At 35.5% G+C, this 24,425-nt stretch overlaps 1 protein-coding gene across 1 annotated transcript in view; it reads left to right on the top strand.

Moving 5' to 3' along the window:
• MDGA2 (MAM domain containing glycosylphosphatidylinositol anchor 2) overlaps positions 1-24,425 on the top strand; it is an 871,541-nt gene that overhangs the window by 628,143 nt on the left and 218,973 nt on the right. The window contains exon 8 of the mRNA XM_004738721.3: positions 8,227-8,520. Within this exon, the coding sequence (XP_004738778.1) occupies positions 8,227-8,520 (294 nt within the window). The remainder of the gene's footprint in view (positions 1-8,226; positions 8,521-24,425) is intronic.

The following is a 24,425-nucleotide window of genomic DNA, read 5'->3' as shown; positions in this document are numbered from 1 at the left end:
CCTGACTTATTATAGGTGAATCAGTAAAAGAAAAAAATTGTATGTCAGTGCAAAACTAAAAAAAAAGGGCGGGGGGAAGGCAGTTTTATTTACAGAGTGTGATAGGAGAAGTATTTATGTGCATTCATATCATGGACAGAAACAGTAGGCTAACCATCTGGTGTAAGGAAATGTTTAAAAATAAGTGCCTGTTTCATATATGATTTACCCACAAGACTGTAAGTAATACAAGTCTTAGAATATGGGTCTCTGGGGACATTCTGTTGTAGAGCCAAATAGCCTCTTCTTTACTGCTAATAGAGGAAAGCCATAGCGTGGGAAAATTACTCAATACTACCAAAAGCTTCTGATATTTTACTCCCTGTATCATTACTGTGACCAAATTAAAATCTAGTAGAATTGCTAACTTTAAAGAAATCAATTGGGTTTTTGTGGTTTTTCTAATTAAAAAATAGAAAGTGTTCATGTGTGAAAAAAAAAATGGTCTTGAAATTCATATACTCTATAATTAAGTCTTTGATAATCAAAAGGTGATTATTCATCAGTGGTTTTCTTGCTTTGTTTTCTTAATAAGTTCCTCCCATTTCTGAACTGGTGCTCCATCCATCAATCAAGAATTTATCAGGCACCTCTGAAATACTCTAAAATGTCCCGTGCTGTGGCAACTACCAAGGAAGTAGATGAAACCTGGTGCTGACCTCAGGACATCTGAGCTACATTTGTAAGGAAAGGAGAGGGCATTTTGTCTTGGCATCTATAGAATAAATTAGGTATGCTGTGATCGGAGACATGGAAAATAAATAAAAGGTACAGAGTTCAAAAAGACTTAAGGACACTAAAAACTTAAATTGGGCCTTAAAACAATGGGGGATGATTGGATGGGCATTTAAGGGAGTAAATTAATTTCTGGATAGAAGGAAGGAAGGGAATGAGGCCAAATGTTAAGAGAACCCAAAGACCTGCCTAAATTGAATAGAAAACTTCTCACAGCAACATCATAGTTTGATAAAGTTTGGCAGGTAAGAGGGAAAACAAGCAATGGGATTTAGACCTCTATCCAAAAACCCAGAAACTACTGAAGATATTTGAATGGTGGAATGACAGGACTTTATTACTATATGACAGGACTTTATTAAATATATATTACTAAAGATTAATGCAGAAAGGGGAAGAACATTTTAGGAGGGGAGACACTAATCCATTATGTTATAGTAATAACATAATCAGTTATGTTATAGTAATTCATTTGTAACGGGGAAAATAATCCAGAAGGATGCATGGCATTCGATATATTTGCATTATATTACATTACATTAATTAACCTATAGCTCAGAGAAGCTCGGCATACTTTAAAACAACTATGAAAACATTCTATGTGCTACAACTCACATAATTCACCATATTATCTATATCTGTGATTTTGCCAAATAGGAATTATTTCCAATAGTATCCATTTGGGGATTTTTATTCCTTTGATGAGAAATGAGCTATAGAGTGTTGCTGCCTTTCATCAGACATTTTATGTTACCAGTCACGATCCCTAAAAGGAAGCAAATATTGGCAGGTTATTCATAGTGAGAGGCCTTTAGCATGCTGGATTTCATTTGTCACCTTGAAAATCTTTTAACCCCACCTTACTAAATATTTTAATTGACACATATCAGTCAAGAAAATGAGTCAAGCTTATTAGTTTTAAAACTGTTTTGCTAGGCTTGGATTGGAATTTATTTAGGTTGAAGGAAATTTTCGAATTCCCCTTTCATAGTTGTACAGATATTCCCCAATGGCCACAGAACATCACATTCTTAAATGTTGCATGTCCTAAGACAGTTTTTCCCTTCTTAGTTGTCTGTTAATATCAGCCGTGAGATGAAGATTAGACTATTTCCAATATTAGTGTATGAAGTTTTTAAAATATGGATTAAAGATGCTATTCTCACTTAATATTGAATATACTTTTTTTGAGTGGAAGAGAAATGCATAGTTACAATAAGCTTACTTATTGTAGGCAGAGAGAAACGGGGAAGCAGGCTCCACGCTGAGCAGAGAGCGGGATGTCGGGCTCGATCCCAGGACCCTGGGACCATGACCTGAGCCGAAGGCAGAGGCTTTCACCTACTGAACCACCCAGGCACCCCAAGTCTTACTTTTTTACATTTCTTTATATATAGATACCTGGTCAGCTTGAGAATTCCTGAATTCTGACCTCTAGGGGGTCACTTTCATAAAAACGTGTTTTTTGAGTCTTTTATTTTTGTTTTAAATATAGATTATATGTCTTAATTTAAAACACACATAAGTGCTATAACTGTTTCTCCCTAAAATTCATGTATAATTAAATTAATACCATATATAGTTTAGGATTCTTAAAAATGGGAGTCTGGTTGTCCTTCTGGAGAAAATTCTACTTATTACTTACTTTATTGTAATTCTTACATTAAAAGAAATATATCTTTTGTTTCAATATCTACTATTAAAGTACATTATAAATAGTTATGTGTTTTAAGCCAGTAAGTCCATAATAAGCATATTGTGATATCTTTGTTTCAGAGAGCATGATATTTTCTCATACAGTTCAGATGGGCTAACTTTCCCTTGCATTCTTTTTAGTGAAGAAAATAGACCAGTCATTTTTTAGTAATGACTAAAAATTAAGTTTCCTCAGCTTCCTTCCTAATGAAGAAATGAAAACATTTGAATTTTCTGTATTTGTTTTATTTCAGTCTGTGATACAATGGAAATGTTGACAGAAAACCAGTTTAAATTACTTGTCTATGTATTTATGTTTAGAATGAAAAAGTCTGGTGTCATATCATGCTCTTCAAGTTTCTCTTATTATGGCATCTTCTACAGTAGCATTTCAGATAAGAAAAATAAAAATCGGAGCATGTATAATCTGTATGTCATAAACTGTACCTTTGTGTTTTCACCAGGAAGAAATTTTTTCTACTGAGTACACTGTGGATAAATGTGGATCTTACAAGGTGCAGACATTTCAAAATTTTCTACTTAGTTTGATGCTTTCACTGAGACAATATTTCAGGAAAAAATAATTTAGCTGATTAAAGAAAGGATATAAAAAACGTCATGACAAATGATAGATGGCATGTCCTCAAGCTACTTATTTCCCTTTTGTTCCCTTTAATTTACAGCTTATCTATTTGGATTTTTGTTTGAAGAGCTTGGAAATAATATCTTCTTATTTATTTATTTTTTTTTATTATGTTCAGTTCTATCTATTCAGATTTTTAAATGAAAGGCGAAAGACAAGAAAAACTGGAAGAGTCCTTGTTTGACTCTCAACTTTCTCACACACCCACATACATCTCAAGATATACCACATCTGAAATCTATACTAACAATATATTTTTCAGAAGATTCTGCTACTTATATGGGCTACTAATTATAGAAGAGCTATATTGCATTATTTATTGCTTTGGTTTTAATATCTTCACGATTGATGTCTCTCATATTTATCTCTATTATATACTCAGCCTTTTAACTCACCTTCTTACTCTTTTCATCCTCTCTCCCTCCCTTCCTTCTTCAGTTATTTCATGACTCCCTGGTTTGTGCCAAGCAGGAAAGCCAGGCACTGTAGAGGTAGAGTCCTTCTCTGCACTCTGAGGGAGAAGGCACTGTCTGCCTTCAAGAAGCTGTCTGGTCAGGGATATAGATGTGGGAGGAAAGAGAGAGGAAAGCCAAAAGTATGGGTCAAACAAGTACCCAGCGTAATAACGTGGCCAGGAAGAGTGAGCAACCTATCCAGCCTAGGGGGTAGGCAGTTATCACAAAAGTGGTAATATTTGGACTGAATCTCAGCACATGAGGCTGGCAGGGCCTCCTAGAAGTCAGCAAGGGCCAGGAATTCTGGCCATAAGAAAGAAGGGTTTGTTCGAGAGCACTGAGGTTCACCAGTCAGTGAAACTGCAAGAGAATGAATGTTCTAGAAGGGAGCATTTCTCAGACTATGTCATCCAGATTACCATGTCCAGGTGATACATTTTTGTTATTAAGAAGTGGAGTTTTTATCAGATGAGCTTTGGAAAATAGATTGCATTAACATCTTAGGTTTCTCTAGGCTTCTTAGAACCCGTAATATTCTCATTCACATTGCACATGTTGTAGAAGAGTGAAAGAGGAAGGGAAATATATGAAGAGAGTAAAATTCATCAATAATCCCACACTGAGAGAGAACTACTGTTAGTGTTTGGGTATAGTTCTTTCTGAATTTTCTTTTCCTCTAGATTTTTCCCATATATGCCTCTTGCTCTTCCCTGAATCAATGTACAGTTGCCTCCCTGTCTTCATTTGTACATTCAGCTTAACATGTTTTACTGAGTTCCTATCACGGGTGAAATAGAGTGCTGGTTACTAACAATATAAAGTCTATGCTTTCTTTCCTTAAAGAAGCTCCTTGCTAACATTCATTGGCATATGTCTTTTTTTTATATAAAAACTTGACACTACTGTTTGGATTGCTCAGTAACATCTTTTACTCACTTAATCATAGTGGTTATAGCTATTCATTCTGTTCACTAAGATGCTTTTCTTAACAATATGAGCATCTTTATCAATAGATGTAGGTCTATGACATCATCATCTAAAAGGCTGTATCATATTTTATTGTGTGACTATACCACGATTTATTTAATGAATCTGTCGGGCTGTTTTCAGGGTTGTTGTTTTTTTTATTTTTTTATTTTTAATTAAAACCGTATTGTGATGAGCACTCTCCATGAGAACTGTCGTTTTCATAGTGACATGAACAAAATTGTATTTAAAATGATAAAGCTCCTGACAGGGTAGCAGGAAGGCTGAAAGAATTAGACTGGTGAGAGAGAGCACTTATTATAGTGTCACAAAAAGAGAAAATGATGAATTCTACTAAGCAATCTACCTATAGCCATGAAAAGAAATAGGCAGTTATGAGAGATATTTTAATGAGGAACCAATGCAGCTGATTGGAAGTGGTAGATGAGAGGAGATGGTAAAACAAAGAAAACTCTATGGCTTTCAGTTAGCAGATGAGGTGTGTTGATAATTAACTACCAAACTAAGTCAAGAAATTAAACAGCACTGAGGTTTAGGGATTTGAAAGACTTTGGGGATATAGAATTAGGCTGCAATCATAGACTGGAAGAGCCTTGGGATGGAGTTTGAATTTGTATTATCAACATATAAAAGAGAGAAATCCATGAGGAAAAAAAAATATGAGATCTCTTAACAGGGAAATGTATAATAATTATGAGAGTTGCCTGTAGGATTCTAGAGAATGGAAAATCAAGTATGGAGAAGGAGAAGCTATCAAAACTTTGAGAAGTTATAAGGTTTTCTTCACCAAGAAAGATGCAAAGAAAGATTAACTCTGATTCCAAAATTTTAAAAGTTTCATGGAAGAGATGGAAAATAAACTCTATTTTAATTGGCTTTGCTGTTCAGCAAAAACTGGGCTAATTTATTTTAAAAATCTATTTTTATTTTAATGTAGATCAAAACAGGCTTACATTTCTGTAATTTTGATTATGTATGTATGTACAAAGGGAGTTTTTGAATGATGTAGCATGATAAACTAAAAAAAAATTATATAGCTAGTCCACCATCTTTTTTTTTATTAAAATCTCCTAATGAATTAAAGTCTTTGAATATTCATCTTTAAGTCTGGAAATAAACACTTTCATTTAGTACCACTTCTGTCCTTCACATTCCACTATTTGGTTTATGGAAAGAACATTAATAGCCTTGTAGCTCATAAAGTACAAATTCTTAGTTTCAAAAATGAAGAAATTAATACTCAGAGTGATTAAGGTTGGCCAGGGTCATGTGGGTTGTTTTTGGAAGGGATGAGGAAGAAAGATTTCAAATAATAACCGTCCATTAAATAACCTTAAGTTTATCATTTATTTTCATTTATTTCACAAAGATTTGTCAGAATTCAGATATATATTTGGGCTGGGGTATTTTATAAGCAATTTTGACATACATAAGAAATATCCTAATATAGATAGAAAGGTATTTAAGATAAATATAGATGTATAACATATAAAATAGATCAGATGATCTGAAAAGTATGTGTCATTTACCTCTTCAAATTTTTACCTTGGCTCTTTTTTATTGTCCCTGATAAAGTGACCAAGAGATAAGCAGGGAAGATTCGTCCAATTTGTCCCTGGGAACACAGCAGTAATGAGCTGGGCGGTGGGGGAGGTCCCAGTGCTAACTCCAGTTATTTATTCCAGATGCCAAAGTTTTCTGGAGACTGAGACAGGAGTCATTTCTCAACATTGGCCACCTGCTATAAATTAGTCTCAATTTGAATTTTGTTCAGAGCAAAGCATTTATTCTCTCTTATTCTCAGTGTTCTCATTTGTTAATTTTTAATGTTAAATATTTGATCCTTAGGATTATCAAGGGAATGAAAATCTAAAACCTCTAATTATGCCTGGCACATAGTAGGGCATAATTAATGTTAAATGCAGAGGTTATTGCTGTCGTTCTGTGTGCTTTCTCATGGAGGGTGAGTAAATATTACGGCTTCTTCCCCATCCTGCTTTTTAGAATTGCATCATTCCCTTGTGGTTCATTTCAGAAAGAACAAATTATTTAGTGAAATCATTAATATTTTTATATTTACAGAAGTCAATAATTTAATCAAATTAGTTGTGTAGGTTTTTAAAATGTAACAATTTTAGAAGATATATTTAATGCCAAATTCCAGAATGCATGTATCTACTTCAAAAAGGTGGTGGTTAGTGTTTCATATATGTTAATTTCTAAGATGCGTTATTCAACTAGTTTTTGAAAATAAGAAGTAGATGAAGGAATTAAATGAAAAGAAATAGACATAAAGGTACTTAAATAGCAAGATAATTAACTCTCCTGTCATTTTGGATTTAAATATATCTTTTTCTATGTGTCATAAGAGCAATAACACTTCAACGTAAGTTGAAAAATAATTTTAAAATTATGTTTGCTTTTGTTCCTGGGCCCTGGAATATAGTAATGCTAGAAGGAAGAGTAAAACCTTTGTTTTTTATCCATATATGTGGTACTGCCTCCAAACAGAGCACGTGGCATCTATCAGAAGAATAGAATTATTTAAGTAGTTCTGGTTAGTCTTATTCTGGCATTCTAAGTTAGCCATACTTTTTTTTTTTTTTGATAGATGTTTTATTGCACAAACACAATGGATTTCGTGTACATTTGTATAAGAAATAAGAGTCTTCAGTGCGACAGGTGATACTATTTGTAACAAAACAATTTGGGTAGCACTTGCCTCTTACTGGTTCATACTTTTTACTAAACCCTAGCATAAATATACTCCAACTTAGTAAAATACTTTCCAGTCAAATGAACCTCTCATAAATATCTTCAGTAAAATCAGGTATTTTACCTATTTTACCATTACCTGAAAAATTACAATTCTTATTTTGTTGAAATGTTTTGGAAAGTTCACCTAGAATCAGTTCTACTGAAATAGAGGCAAATTATGGCAAACTACTTACAGTAACCTTAAAATGTCTTAAAAGGAAGTTATATGAAGTGCAAATGTTTAAAAAAAAATTGTTAGAAGTCCAAGGAGAGGAATATGGTGCGTGGATTCTCAGAGTGTGGCATTGTAAGTCAGTTTTCCCCTTGCATTTCCATTTCCGGTAGGGAAAAAAACCAAAACCCTAACCTTAGCAGTTTGGCAACAGTTTCTGTACCAGAGTCAAATCTTCTGATTTTATATCAGAGGAACTTTTTCCTTTTCCTGTTACTTTCATTTACTGTGCCAGCTAAGTTGATAATGTCTCTTATCCCTTTCTTTTAGCATTCCTGGGTAAGAGACAACAGCATAGGAAACAAGACTGAAAAACTGAATCCTACTTTCAGCAAGCAGGTTCACTCTTCTGTGAAATGCGGATGTTAAAAACCCAGTTAATGGCTGATAATGACAAGTCATTGAGTAGATTGTTCTTGTGTTGACCATTCCTGTTCCAATTTAATGCTCTATTTATTTTGCTAATGTTTGAAGACCTCATTGGAGAGAGTTATAGGAAAACAATTCAGAATTCTTTTAAGTAAGAGTATGTGTCACTGACTGCCAGGGTCTCTGTTGTATTTGTCATCTGAATTGTCACACCTCTTCAACCAGCAGAAATTGTTTCCTTATGATTTTCTGTGTTTGAATATGCTTTACCAGTTTATACTAACCTTGAAAAATTTTCTTTTTCCCATTTCAAGTTCCACCCAATCTGACTGTTCCACAGGAAAAATCACCTCTGGTCACCAGAGAAGGGGACACAATAGAACTGCAGTGTCAAGTAACTGGAAAACCTAAGCCCATCATCCTCTGGTCTAGAGCGGATAAAGAAGTTGCAATGCCTGATGGGTCAATGCAAATGGAGAGTTATGATGGAACACTGAGGATTGTGAATGTATCTAGAGAAATGTCAGGAATGTACAGATGTCAGACCAGCCAGTACAATGGATTTAACGTGAAGCCAAGAGAAGCTTTGGTGCAGCTCATTGTGCAGTGTAAGTAATTTCTTTTTTCTTTGTGTCCCATGGGAAGACAAGGGAAAAAAGGATGTGATTATTCCTCTAGTATAAGGAAGTGAATTTTGGAATTGGGTTAGGATAAAATGTTTCTACTTTGTTACTAGTCAATTGAAACCTTCCCTAAATCTGCTTGTTATTTGAGCTAATACTCATAGAAAAGTATTAGCTAGTATTAGTGTGGGAGGGGCGGGGTGGGGGGGGGAGAGATAATTTTGACAGGATTGTGTGATTGGTTAATGCCAAAGAATCAACAAATGTAATGGTTCAAAACTGGCCATGTTCAATGAGGCAAAGTAAAGATGGGAAGTAATTGCTAATTCAGATTACCATACTCTTGTTTTCAGAGTTCTTGTTTCTACTTCAGGCAATTGCATGCACCTTTGCCCAAATTATCAACCTATTTCAAAGCATCCCTTTGCTTAAATTGTGGAGACCTAATCATTGAAATGCTATGTTTGCATATCTGAAGTTTTAAGAGTAGATTACATAATTACCTACTAGCATTGAGATCATTCAAATATTAGGTCCTGAATTTTTGTTTGATTTGCTTAACTGAAAATGATTTACTGTGAGAGTTAAATATGATTGATTTTTAACTATTTGTGTTGAAATCACTGTTATAGTTCTGACCGCCCCCAAAAAATGTAGATATTACGTCCTTTGAATTTGCCTTTAGTATTAAAAGTACATAAATTTCTAAGTGTAAAAAATATGTATATTTAATGATGTCCCTGACATTGGGTTATTAGAGGATGCCCTGGTAACTTGGAAGGCAGGTGGTACAGATAATGCCAAAAGAAAAGCAGCAAACTAAACATAATCTGTTCAAACTCCAGTATTACTGCTCTAAGTTTTAATTGATATACAATTTGCTAAATACGTGGTAGCAAAATCTTTAAGAATATGAATGCATTAGATACACTATACACTTCAATAAGCAACGATGTTGTTTCCTTTCTATGTCTCTCTAACTCAGAAAATGGAAAATAGAATTTAGTCCAAAAACGTCTCTTTTTATATTAGATTTAAGGATGTTGGCAGATTGGATTAACTGACTTTAAATTGGAAAAAATAATTGAGATATGGAAGGATTATGTTTGGACCTAATAACAAGTTCATTTGTATATAAGTTATGTGAGTTGTGGGGAGAGGAGCAAAGTTCTGGGCATTGCATAACCATTCCCTGTCTCCATTCTGGAGAAACTCAGATTCCTATTTGCTGTTTGTCCTGTAAATACGCAAACTGATATTTGACAAATGCCTTGGCTGATTTCCAATTGGTTATGAGTGTGTTTGTTTCCAAATAATGCAATTTTTATTTTTTTTATGTTTTTAAAGATTTTATTTATTTATTTGTCAGAGAATAAGAGAGGGAGAGAGAGAGAGAGAGAGAGCACACAAGCATGGGGAGTGGCAGGCAGAGAAACAGACTCCCCACCAAGCGAGGAGCCTGATGTGAGGCTTGATCCCAGCATCCTGGGATCATGACCTGATCTTAAGGCAAATGCCTTACTGATTGAGCCACCCAGGCATCCCCAAATAATGTAGCTTTTAGAAAGCAAGTTTTATTCAGCCATTCAGTATTGTTTTTTCCTCACTGGTCTTTATACTTATGATAAGCTCATGGGTAGGAGGTTCATGTGAAAACAGGTTCTAGACAGAAAAAGAAGAAATGACTTAAAAAAGAGAAACTTCTCCTTAATTCTTGAAAACAAAAACAAAAACAAAAACCTTGCCAGTGACCATAGAGGAAACTGATACAGTTTGAAATACTTTATTGTTGTTGTTAATCACAGAGTTCTGTGCTTCTTCTGGAGTTAGGCGCAAAGCTTTGGTGTTCCTAAAGCTATTGGGCTACTGGTGTTATTCTACTCATATATCTGTGATATGATGTGATGTCTGTGATGTGATGTGAAGCTCTGTGAGCTTCTCTGGGGAAGCTCTGATACAAATAAAAGTTAGGGAATCCATTAGATTCTAGGGAATTTTGAATTAAAGTTTTAAGAACCAGGGTCTCCAAACTCCACAGAATATTCAAACCTTCAGAATTCTTGAGTGTGTGAATTTTTTCTTTTCTTTTTTTCGTTTTGCTTTTTAATAAGTCCCATAGGAATCATTAAGTTCAGCACAGGATTTAAAAATTTAGTCTTGCAGTAGTAGATGAAAATAAATACTGGCATGGTTGTCTCTAGTGTCACAGGATGTAATTGACTAAAAGACAGCAACAGACATAGGCAAATTCTAGTTCATTTAATGTAAATAAAAAGATCTGCATCCCCAAATGACTTCACAGAGCAGGGAATATAATCTAACAGCACTTCCTCTCAGAGGCAAGCTTCCTTGGCCTACGAAGAAGCCAGCTGGGTTCCTATAGCCTTGCCAATTTCAGGTAAGGATGCCATCATGTCTTTCAAGAAGCTCCCTTTCATGTATTCCCAGTTCTTTTGAAGGATCTGATTATGTGCCTGAGCTTTTGCCAGGTACAAATAACTGGTAACAACTCCAGATTATTCCTGAGTGAATCAAATGTTGATTTTCTAGGCACGTAATTCCTGCTAGCAAGTCCAACCTGCATGCCTAACTAAGGCTTATTCCTGCAAAACTTACAATGCAGGAATTTTGATAGTTTTTAAATGATAAACATTGCAACTTGTATAGTGACATCTTAAACGCAAGAAAATAATATGGCATTTGTGCTTAACTTGCAGTCATGCTATGTGTGATAAATATCCATATAAAATACTAAGTTATTTCCCACACGTGTACACACACATACATATATGTGCATGTGTTTATATTATCTTCAGCAATTAGTTTTGCTTTGCCTTATCTATATTTTGTATTCTCAGCACAATACATTTTGCATTACAGCTATTCATTACCCTGCTGAGTAAATGTAAGTTTGATAACAAATAAAATATTTATATATATATATATATATATATATATATATATATATATATGGCCTATTCCTTCCTTCTTACATGACTGATTGTTATTATTTAGGTTTCGGAGGTATCTGAGGACTTGATGCATTGAGTGTGAGGCCTGAAAGTGTTTTAAGTATATGAAGATGTCAGATTATTCTAACACTTATGAAACACCTTTTTCAGGACATGAACTCTACGCTTTAGTTTATTATGATTTCCTTTCTTAAAATGTTTATTACATTGGCAAATTCTGGGACAGTCTATTTTATATATATAATACACACACACACACACACACACACATATATATATATGTAATTTTATGATTTGAAATGTAAAAGAAGGAAAAAGAGATCTTCATGGTAAATAAGAAATAAACAAAAATCTGGTATCTCTAAGGCACACTTTTTCCTTATTTAATTTTACTGTGTCCAGTTAAACAATAACCAGGTAAAAGGACTAAAGGAGCACAGAAATTGTTGTATGTAGGATGTTGATGAGATTCTAGTGCCTAAATATAAATAGTATATATTTATCCACAGTCTATAAATAATGGAATACTCCATTTAGTTTAATGCCCTAAATTGCCAAATGAGATTTATTGTTACCTACTGTTGGATTAAAATTATAAGGAAATCATTTTATTAAAACATACTGAATTATTTACTATCTCCAGTTAATTTGCTGCTGGTGTTTCTTTTTTTTTTTTTTTTTTAATAAACATATAATGTATTTTTATCCCCAGGGGTACGGGTCTGTGAATCACCAGGTTTACACACTTCGCAGCAATCACCATAGCACATACCCTCCCCAATGTCCATAACTCCACCCCCTCTCCCATCCCCCCTCCTCCCAGCAACCCTCAGTTTTTTTTGTGTGAGATTAAGAGTCAGTTATGGTTTCCCTCCTTCCCAATCCCATATTGTTTCGATTGTTCCTCTCCTACCCCCTTAACCCCCCATGTTGCATCTCTACTTCCTCATATCAGGGAGATCATATGATAGTTGTCTTTCTCCGATTGACTTATTTTGCTAAGCATGATATCCTCTAGTTCCATCCACGTCGTCGCAAATGGCAAGATTTCATTTCTTTTGATGGCTGCATAGCATTCCATTGTGTATATATACCACATCTTCTTTATCCATTCATCTGTTGATGGACATCTAGGTTCTTTCCATAGTTTGGCTATTGTAGACATTGCTGCTATACACATTCAGGTGCACGTGCCCCTTCGGATCACTACGTTTGTATCTTTAGGGTAAATACCCAGTAGTGCAATTGCTGGGTCATAGGGTAGCTCTATTTTCAACATTTTGAGGAACCTCCACGCTGTTTTCCAGAGTGGTTGCACCAGCGTGCATTCCCACCAACAGTGTAGGAGGGTTCCCCTTTCTCCACATCCTCGCCAGCACCTGTCATTTCCTGACTTGTTAATTTTAGCCATTCTGACTGGTGTGAGGTGATATCTCACTGTGGTTTTGATTTGTATTTCCCTGAATCTGAGTGATGTGGAGCACTTTTTCATGTGTCTGTTGGCCATCTGGATGTCTTCTTTGCATAAATGTCTGTTCATGTCCTCTGCCCATTTCTTGATTGGATTATTTGTTCTTTGGGTGTTGAGTTTGATTTTTTCTTTATAGATTTTGGAGACTAGCCCTTCATCTGATATGTCGTTTGCAAATATCTTCTCCCATTCTATCAGTTGTCTTTTAGTTTTGTTAACTTTTTCCTTTGCTGTGCAAAAGCTTTTGATCTTGATGAAATCCCAATAGTTCATTTTTCCCCTTGCTTCCCTTGCCTTTGGCAATGTGCCTAGGAAGAAGTTGCTGTGGTTGAGGTCAAAGAGGTTGCTGCCTGTGTTCTTCTCAAGGATTTTGATGGATTCCTTTCTCACATGGAGGTCCTTCATCCATTTTGAGTCTATTTTTGTGTGTGGAATAAGGAAATGGTCCAATTTCATTTTTCTCCATGTGGCTGTTCAATTTTCCCAACACCATTTATTGAAGAGGCTGTCTTTTTTCCATTGAACATTCTTTCCTGCTTTGTCAAAGATTAGTTGACCATAGAGTTGAGGGTCTATTTCTGGGCTCTCTATTCTGTTCCGTTGATCTATGTGTCTGTTTTTGTGCCAGTACCATGCTGTCTTGATGATGACAGCTTTGTAATAGAGCTTGAAGTCCAGAATTGTGATGCCACCAACTTTGGCTTTCTTTTTCAATATTCCTTTGTCTACTTGAGGTCTTTTCTGGTTCCATATAAATTTTAGGATTATTTGTTCCATTTCCTTGAAAAAAATGGATGGTATTTTGATAGGAATTGCATTAAATGTGTAGATTGCTTTAGGTAGCATAAACATTTTCACAATATTTTTTATTCCAATCCAGGAGCATGAAACATTTTTCCATTTCTTTGTGTCTTCCTCAATTTCTTTCATGAGTACTTTATAGTTTTCTGAGTATAGATTCATAGCCTCTTTGGTTAGGTTTATTCCTAGGTATCTTATAGTTTTGGGTGCAATTGTAAGTGAGATTGACTCTAATTTCTCTTCTGTCTTGTTGGTAAAGAAATGCAACTGATTTCTGTGAATTGATTTTATATCCTGACACTTTACTAAATTCCTGTACAAGTTCTAGCAGTTTTGGAGTGGAGTCTTTTGAGTTTTCCACATATAGTATCATATCATCTGCGAAGAGTGATAGTTTGACTTCTTCTTAGTTGATTTGGATGCCTTTCGTTTCCTTTTGTTGTCTGATTGCTGAGGCTAGGACTTCTAGTACTGTGTTGAATAGCAGTGGTGATAATGGACATCCCTGCCATGTTCCTGAACTTAACGGAAAAGCTTTCAGTTTTTCTCCATTGAGAATGATATTTGCGATGGGTTTTTCCTAGATGGCTTTGATGATATTGAGGTATGTGCCCTCTATCCCTACACTTTGAAGAGTTTTGATCAGGAAGGGATGCTGTACTTTGTCAAATGCTTTTTCAGCATCTATGGAGAGTATCATATGGTTCTTGTTCTTTCTTTTATTGATGTGTTGTATCACATTAACTGATTTGCGGATGTTGAACCAACCTTGCAGCCCTGGAATAAATCCATTTAATGTTGTGAATAATCCTTTTAATGTACTGTTGAATCCTATTGGCTAGTATTTTGTGAATAATCCTTTTAATGTACTGTTGAATCCTATTGGCTAGTATTTTGGTGAGAATTTCTATATCTGTGTTCATCAAGGATATTGGTCTGTAGTTCTCTTATTTGATGAGATCCTTGTCTGGTTTGGGGATCAAGGTGATGCTGGTCTCATAAAATGAGTTTGGAAGTTTTCCTTCCATTTCTATTTTTTGGAACAGTTTCTGGAGAATAGGAATTAGTTCTTCTTTAAGTGTTTGGTAGAATTCCCCTGGGAAGCCATCTGGCCCTGGGCTTTTTTTTGTTTGGAGATTTTTGATGACTATTTCAATCTCTTTACTGGTTCTGGGTCTGTTCAGGTTTTCTATTTCTTCCTGGTTCAGTTTTGGTAGTTTATATGTCTCTAGGAACGCATCCATTTCTTCGAGATTGTCAAATTTGTTGGCGTAGAGTTGCTCATAGTATGTTCTTATAATAGTTTGTATTTCTTTGGTGTTAGTTGTGATCTCTCCTCTTTCATTCATGATTTTATTTATTTGCGACTTTTCTCTTTTCTTTTTGATAAGTCTAGCCAGGCGTTTCTCAATCTTATTAATTCTTTCAAAGAACCAGCTCCTAGTTTCATTGATTTGTTCTATTTCTATTGTGTTTTTTTTGTTTTTTTTGGTTTTTTTTGGTTTCTATTTCATTGATTTCTTCTCTGATCTTTATGAATTCTCTTGTCCTGCTGGTTTTAGGGTTTCTTTCTTGTTCTTTCTCCAGTTCCTTTAGGTGTAGGGTTAGGTTGGGTACCTGAGACCGACCTTGTTTCTTGAGAAAGGCTTGTACCACTATATATTTTCCTCTCAGGACTGCCTTTGTTGTGTCCCAGATTTTGAACCATTGTGTTTTCAATATCATTTGTTTCCATGAATTTTTTCAATTCTTCTTTAATTTCATGGTTGACCCATTCATTCTTCAGAAGGATGCTGTTTAGTCTCCATGTATTTGGGTTCTTTCCAAATTTCCTCTAGCTTCAGAGCATTGTGGTCTGAAAATATGCAGGGAATGATCCCAATCTTTGGATACCGGTTGAGACCTGCTTTAGGACCGAGGATGTGATCTATTCTGGAGAATGTTCCATGTGCACTAGAGAAGAATGTGTATTCTGTTACTTTGGGATGAAATGTTCTAAAAATATCTGTGATGCCTTTGGCCCAGTGTGTAATTTAAGGCCTTTATTTCCTTGTTGATCTTTTGCTTGGATAATCTGTCCATTTCAGTGAGGGGAGTGTTAAAGTCCCCTACTATTATTGTATTATTGTTGATGTGGTTCTTTGCTTTTGTTATTTATTGATATTGGTTTATATAGTTGGCTACTCCCACGTTAGGGGCATAATATTTAAAATTGTTAGATCTTTTTGTTGGACAGACCCTTTGAGTATGATATAGTGTCTTTCCTCATCTTTTATTATAGTCTTTAGCTTAAAATCTAATTGATCTGATATAAGGATTGCCACCCCAGATTTCTTCTGATGTCCATTAGCATGGTAAATTGTTTTCCACCCCCTCACTTTAAATCTGGAGGTGTCTTCCAGTCTAAAATGAGTTTCTTGAAGGCAACATATTTATGGGTTTTGTTTTTTTATCCATTCTGATACCTTGTGTCTTTTGATTGGGGCATTTAGCCCATTAACATTCAGGGTAACTATTGAGAGATCTGAATTTTGTGGCATTGTATTATCTGTAAGGTGACTGCTACTATATTGTCTCTTTTTCTTTCTGATCTACTACTTTTGGGCTCTCTCTTTGCTCAGAGGGCCCCTTTCAATATTTCCTGTAGAGCTGGTTTGGTGTTTGCACATTCTTTCAGTTTTTGTTTGTCCTGATGCTTCTTATCTCTCCTTCTATTTTCAGTGATAGCCTAGCTGGATATAGTATTCCTGGCTGCATGTTTTCCTTGTTTCATGCTCTGAATGTATCATGCCAGTTCTTTCTGGCCTGCCAGGTCTCTGTGGATAAGTCCGCTGCCAATCTAATATGTTTACCATGGTATGTTACAGACTTCTTTTCCTGTGCTGCTTTCAGGATTTTCTCTTTATCACTAAGACTTGTAAATTTTACTATTAGGTGTTGGGGTGTGGACCTATTCTTGTTGGTTTTGAGGGGGGGGTTCTCTGCACCTCCTGGATTTTGATGCTTGTTCCCTTTGCCATGTTGGGGAAATTCTCTTCAATAATTCTCTCCAATATACCTCTGCTCCCCTCTCTCTTTCATCTTCTTCTGGAATCCCAATTATTCTAATGTTGTTTTGACTTATGGTGTCACTTATCTCTTGAATTCTCCCCTTGTGGTCCAGTAGCTGTTTGTCCCTCTTTTGCTCAGTTTCTTTATTCTCTGTCATTTGGTCTTCTATATCACTAATTCTTTCTTCTGCCTCATTTATCCTAGCAGTGAGAGCCTCCATTTTTGATTGAACCTCATTAATAGTTTTTTCATTTCAACTTGGTTAGATTTTAGTTCTTTTATTCCTCCAGAGAGGGCTTTTATATCTCCTGAGAGGGTTTCTCTAATATCTCCCATGCCTGTTTCGAGCCCAGCTAGAACCTTGAGAATCGTCATTCTGAACTCTAGATCTGACATATTACCAATGTCTGTATTGATTATGTCCCTAGCCTTCGGTACTGTCTCTTGTTTTTTTTTTTTTTTTTGTGGTGAATTTTTCCCCCTTGTCATTTGTCCAGATAAGAGTATATGAAGGAGCAAGTCAAATACTAAAAAGGTGTCAAAGACCCAGGAAAATACACTTTAACCAAATCAGAAGAGTCCCCAAATCGTGGAGGGGAAAGGGGATAAAATGAGGTTTAGAAAAAAAAAAAAAAGAAAACAAAGAAAAAATATAAAAAGAAAAAAATATATATATTAGATAAACTAGTTTAAAAACATTAAAATTAAAAAATAAAAGGGTAAGAGTTAAAAAAAATTTAGCAGCAGAAGAAAAAATATTGAAAAAAAATTAAATTTACTGCAAGACTAAACAATCATGGGGAGAAAGCCATGTGTTCTGTGCTTTTTGCTTTCTCCTCCTCTGGAATTCCGTTGCTCTCCTTGGTATTGAACCTGCACTCCTTGATAGGTGAACTTGGTCCTGGCAGGATTTCTTGTTGATCTTCTGGGGGAGGGGCCTGTTGTAGTGATTCTCAAGTGTCTTTGCCCCAGGTGGAATTGTACCACCCTTACCAGGGGCCGGGTTGAGTAATCCGCTCAGGTTTTGCTTTCGGGAGCTTTTGTTCCCTGAACCCTCTCTGTAGAGTTCCAGAGGACGGGAATGAAAATGGCAGTCTCCCAGTCTCCGGCCCAGAGGTGTCTAGGACTTGGGGCCCCACTCCTCAGTGCATCCTAAGAGAATAGCACCCAATCACTCCCATCTCCCTGGCCTCCGGCTGTGCTTTGAGCTCACCCAACCTGTGACTGGTTCAAGGTAACACGAGCTGAGGACTCACTCCTCGGCTCTGTCTCTGTAGCCGGCTTCCCTGTTCTAATACCTGCAAGCTCTGCAACACTCAGACACCCCCGATCCTTCTGTGACCCTGCTGGACCTGAGGCCACGCTGACCCCACGTGGGCTTCACCCTGGTTTAGCCTCGAGCGATGTCCCTCAGCAGAACAGACTTAATAAAAGTCCTCATTTTGTGCTCTGTTGCTCTGCTGCTTGCCGGCCCCTCCCACCGCGTTCTATCTTCCCATTACTTTGGATTCACTTCTCCGCCGGTCCTACCTTTCAGAAAGTGCTTGATTTTCTGTTTCTAGAATTGCTGTTCTCCTCTTCAATTTCCCGTTGGATTTGTAGGTGTTTGCAATGTTTAGATAAGCTAACTAGCTGATCTCCTGCTACCTGAAGTAGTCTCAGCCTGCTACTTCTCCGCCATCTTAACTCCTCCCCCAAATGTGCTTCTTCTTAACAGGTGTAGATAAAGAATGATTTAACAAGTGACAGAAGACTCAAAGTATTTTACACCATTCTATGTCCTGTTAAGAGTAGCTAAAGCACCAAAATAAAGTAGTTTAAATTATTAAGTTCTTGTGCATAGTGCTCATTCCTGGAAACAAACAAACAAAATTATACTATCTTTAATTTCAACAATTGCCAGTTATTGCAAGTGACATGGCCAGGACAGGTAGTTGCAAATATAATTCTAAAAGTTTGAAAAATAGTGATTTAAAATTAATCTAATCTAATATTAATTAATTAATCTAAAATTTTTAAAAATTGCCAGATGAAACTACAAAGTGTAATGTAAAGTTTTGATAACAGATCTTCAAACTTTCAGCCATTACTTAATTTCATCTCCATATTTTTGGAGCTGTATAATAGTTCTTTTTGTAACTTTACAGCTCATTTTTATTTGAAGCAGATTTATTCTATTACAGTGGCTTCTTTGAGAATAAAATAGTTATATATGTCAATTAATTCATATCATTTAAAAATCATAGTATGTATGGAGCTTATTTAGCAACACCAGAACAATTTCCTACAAAGTAACAGTAGTAGAGTAATAAAAATTAAATAATGCATAATTTATTCATTAGAATACTGAAAATATTGAATGTTGATTAAATGAAAATACTCAATGAGAAAATACTCAATGAATATACTCAAATATATATATTAAAAGAAGGAACTAAGATATGCCTATTGTCTTCCTAAAGGAAATTATTGTTTTTCTTTTTTCTAAGTACATAAGCTTTATTGTTATATATATATTTTTTACTGTCTTTCTCTGATTGACTTATTTTGTTTAGCATAATGCCCTCTAGTTCTATCCACAACATTGCAAATGGCAAGATTTCATTTCTTTTGATGCTGCATAGTATTCCATTGTGTATATATACCACATCTTCTTTAACCATTCATCTGTTGATGGACATCTAGGCTCTTCCCATAGTTTGGCTATTGTGGACATTGCTGCTATAAACATTCAGGTGCACGTGCCCCTTCAGATCACTACATTTGTATCTTTGGGGTAAATACCCAGGAATGCAACTCCTGGCTCATAGGGTAGCTCTATTTTCAACTTTTTGAGGAACCTCCATGCTGTTTTCCAGAGTGGCTTCACCAGCTTGCGTTCCCACCAACAGTGTAGGAGGGTTCCCCTTTCTCCAAATCCTTGCAAACATCTGTTGTTTTCTGACTTGTTAATTTTAGCCATTCTGACTGGTGTGAGATGATATCTCACTGTGGTTTTGAATTGTATTTCCTAGATGCCGAGTGATGTTGAGCACTTTTTCATGTGTCTGTTGGCCATTTGTATGTATTGGTGTATTCTTATATTTGTATTATGTAAGTATACTTTTTAAAAAAAGATTTTAATTTTTTTGACAGACATAGAGACAGGCAGAGATAGAGAGAGAGGAGGAAGCAGGCTCCCTGCTGAGCAGAGAGCTGGATGCGGGACTCAAGGCTAGATCCCAGGACCCTGATATGATGACGTGAGCTAAAGGCAGAGGCTTACTTAACCCACTGAGCCACCCAGGTGCCCCTATAAGTATACTTTTTTACGTATATGTATGATATTTAAATATCTTTTAGTAAAACGTGTATATTTTCAAATACATTTTCTTGGAAATTAGTTGGGGAAGATATATACTGCACTGAATGTCACTTTTATTATTAAATCTTCATTATATATATGCACATTTGTTGTACCTACAATACAGATTAATTGGAGAAAATCAAATGTAATTTCATGTATACAGGGAATCCACACAGACTCGGAAATTCTAGAGACAGTCAAGCAAAATAAGGTACCTTTGTCATTTGGAACTAAGAAGTGGGTAGGGACCTGGGACTTCAAAGTGAAGGAATGCAATTCACAGGAAGATGTAAGAGTAAATATTTGGTAAGCCAAAATTTGTTAGGTAACTGGGAAACAATGGGACATAGGGGACTTCCAGCAAACAGTCCTCACTAGGTTCTTTCCTATCTATCCTAGCCTACTTTATAGCATAATGTAGTTATTTATGGTGATAACTCTCTTCCTGGAACAGGTTCTCTATCTAAATTCTGTGTAGGCAATTGATGGGGGAGGTAAAGAGTTTATCCTGAATCTGATAGGTTTGGATTATGTTTTAAGAACTCAAAACAATCTTCATGCCAAAGTAGCCTGTCTTGGTCTAGCCTACCCTTGGCAGCTACAAGATCATGGACCTTATAAAGAAAGTTAAATACAGATCAGAATATACTCGAATATCTATGCTTATTATTGTTAGACAACTTACTGAATAGTTTTCTGTAATGTTGGGATATATAGAATGACTGTGTTGAGTGACTATAACTATTTTTTGAACTTTTTTAAACAGCAAAATTACTCTGAAAATAACTGTGACTGGAGATTAAAGCTAATACAAGGGAAAGTAACTATTGATTAAAAAAAAGAAACAAGGGAGCAAATTGTCTTCACATAAGAAGATATTAAAGGCTATCCAGAGGAATTTATAAGTGAATGCACAAGAATTTTAACATACTAGAAGAACAACAAAAGGGGTTTCCAGCTTAGTAACATACTAAGTATGTTACTTAGTAACATAACACACCCAGGTGCATTTCCTGTTTTCCATATTTATTCAGTTTATCCTTTCTCAGCCTTATAGACAAGATAATTTTGTTTTGAGTCTTTAGCTAGGCTCCACTCCTCCCTTCTCCTGTTCCCACCAATTCCTCAACTTCTTTTCACTATCAAGTCCTGACTAAGTCTCACCTCTTTAGAAAGCCTCCTGGTACATGAGAAAGGCCCTCCTTGATAGTTTTTTGAATATGTATTTAGTCTGCTCAAGACAACTTAGAACTTCAAAGTAAAACATTGTTTTGAACATATACGTTAGATGATGTACTTCTTTCAAAAGCATTAGCTATTATTTCATCATCACCTTCCTCAAAACTCACTTGTCAAATTGGTAGATTCTTGAATACTGATCCATTTCTAGTGTCTCTTTCCTTGGGAAAAGTTTAACAGTAAAGCTCTACTTGGTTACACTAAACGTCTATTGACTCTTATTATTAACATCTTACTGGGAAACTTTGTAATATACTCTACTAGAATACAGGTTGGGAAAAGCTTTTAAGTTTACTAAGAATATAATATTTAAACATCTATTTTTCATATTTTAACAATTATTCTTGAGTAGAACTTAGCATTTATTATACAGTGTTCTTTTATTTGAATTAAGTGGCTATGCTTCTTTTTGTTGTTTGCAACCATTATTAGAAATATTAATCAACTGAACCCTAAGGTAATGTTAATATTATGAAAACATTAATATTTATTTTGTTTTCTCACATCCTACCTTTCCTCTCCCCAAGGTAGTTAAGATCTCTTCTTTGGAAAGAAAAAACAATAGTTTTACAAGGTGGTGTACAATTCAAATTGTATAAAATAAAATTCTCAAATTTCTACTTCTAGTCAGCATGTCATATAAATATATCTTACCTCATTTCGCAGTGGATTTAATGAGGAATTTTAATGGAACCACCTTGAAAACAGAGTTGTTTAAACATTTTATTTTTTTATTACTTCTGAATATTTGAAAATTGAACTTTCCAAATGGGTATGTTATTCTGCAGAAAGCCTTTTTATTATTTATTTTATTTATTTTATTTTATTTTATTTATTTAAGAATTTAAATTTTTATTTATTTGACAGAGATCACAAGTAGGCAGAGAGGCAGGCAGAGGGAGAGTGGGGGAAGCAGGATTCTTGCTGAGCAGAGAGCCCCATGTGGGGCTCGATCCCCAGACCCTGGGATCATGACCTGAGCTGAAGGCAGAGGCTTTAACCCACTGAGCCACCCAGGTGCCCCCAGGAAGCCTTTTTTAAAAATGAATTTACTTTAGCTGAACTGCTCCTGCCATCCCAGGCAATCTTCTTGCTCCCTGTTTCCCCGCCCTTCCAGAGAAGATAGGAGTGTAGATAACCATCTAAGGAAATTGTCAGAGAAAACTGAAACTCTCTTTCTAAGAAGCTTCTCTGTGTACAACACAGATGTGATGTCTTTATTGAGTAATCGAGTACAGATTATCTGGAGAGAAAATAGGTTTATCCAGTACATAGATCATGTAAAGAAAATAAATTCATAATTTTCCTTGTTGTATCTCTGGTGCTATCCTAATGTAGATACAAGCATAGTTTGCTATTTAGAAAAACTTACCCATTAAAAGTTTTGTTTTTAGTATCTATACAAAGAAGCAGGATGGGGACCAGCCAATTTTAGTAGAATGATTAAAAGTAGTCCAACTTTAACTCAGCCAAATCTTGTGTTAATTGACGTTGTCAGTTAAGTACTTATTCCCACCTCTGTAGAAATAGATTTAAGTGAATGATTACAGCATTTCCATAATCTGAAAAGACATTTTTCGTTGAAAATCTTTAGATCTGTGATTAAATTAAATGCATTTTGAATGAAGAAAGTTTATGCTGTCTCTTTTCCTAGGATCTTGTCATCACCTCCTCCCTTTCTCATTTTATGAAAGTATATTAACCAAGAGAAGTGAACATAAACACATATTTAAATATGTGTGTGTGACAATAAAAATTCTGTTACTCTTTCCTCTTTCTCAGATAAAAACAGATTTACCTCTCATCCAAAAATAAGTGTATTCTTCCCAAATACAGAATTTAGACATTTTCTAAATACCATGCTCTTCTCCCATGAAAACAAAAAGATAATAATAATAATCCATTAAAATAAATAATGCATTGAAGTTTACAATAATATACCCGTGAATTTTATGTGATTTTATGAATTTATTTTAAATAATATATGACCAATAAAATGCTTAGTGCAAAGGAAAATATAAAGTAGGCAGAAGACATGGGTCTCTGATTAAGAAAAAATATGCTGGGGCACCTGGGTGGCTCAGTGGGTTAAAGCCTCTGCCTTTAGCTCAGGTCATGATCCCAGGGTCTGGGGATCGAGCCCCACATTGGGCTCTCTGCTCAGCAGGGAGCCTGCTTCTTCCTTCTCTCTCTCTGTCTGCCTCTCAGCCTACTAGTGATCTCTGCCTATCAAATAAATAAAATCTTTAAAAAAAAAAGAAAAGAAAAAATATGCTTATGCATTTTAGAATTTAGATAACAATGTTAGAAATTGAATGGCAAAAGGCATTTCATTGGTACATAAAACCAATCAGGAAGTGTGAAATCATAGGCTAGTATTGTGAAAGAACAGCAAGACTTCCTGTCCCTTCAGCAGAAAACCTACATTTAACCAGTACTCAATCCACCTGCAAACAAATAGAATTCATATAGAAATTCAGATTATGTATTGTTAGCAATTTTTATCTTTAGTAATTATCAATTGTTTGATCCAGTATCAGAGTTTGATATTTAATGCCACCCCAGATTTTTTGTCTTGGCATGCATTAGGTTATTTGGGGTTCTATTCTCTTGTGTTAATAACTTTTTTATTTTAATTTTATTTATTTATTTGACAGACAGATCACAAGTAGGCAGAGAGGCAGGCAGAGAGAGAGGAGGAAGCAGGCTCCCCACTGAGAAGAGAGCCTGATGCGGGGCTCGATCTCAGGACCCTGAGATTATGACCCGAGCTGAAGGCAGAGGCTTTAACCCACTGAGCCACCCAGGTGCCCCTGTTAATAACTTTTAACCTAAATAAACTCCTTTCATGTATAACCTACTGGAGGGTCTTCTTAAGTTCAATTATATTCAAACTCACATAGACACATAGGACATTGAAAGGACTTTACAGATATAAGATTGGAACCACAGCTTGCCAGCATGTCTTCTCACTCCCCACTCCTGGGGACACTTGAGTATCTGAAAGCAT

The sequence above is a fragment of the Mustela putorius genome, unplaced genomic scaffold (assembly GCF_011764305.1).
Source record: "Mustela putorius furo isolate JIRA1106 unplaced genomic scaffold, ASM1176430v1.1 tig00000129_pilon_pilon_pilon, whole genome shotgun sequence".
NCBI lineage: Eukaryota > Metazoa > Chordata > Mammalia > Carnivora > Mustelidae > Mustela > Mustela putorius.
The sequence above is the reverse complement of the archived record's forward strand: the minus strand, read 5'-3'. Positions and strand labels throughout refer to the sequence as shown.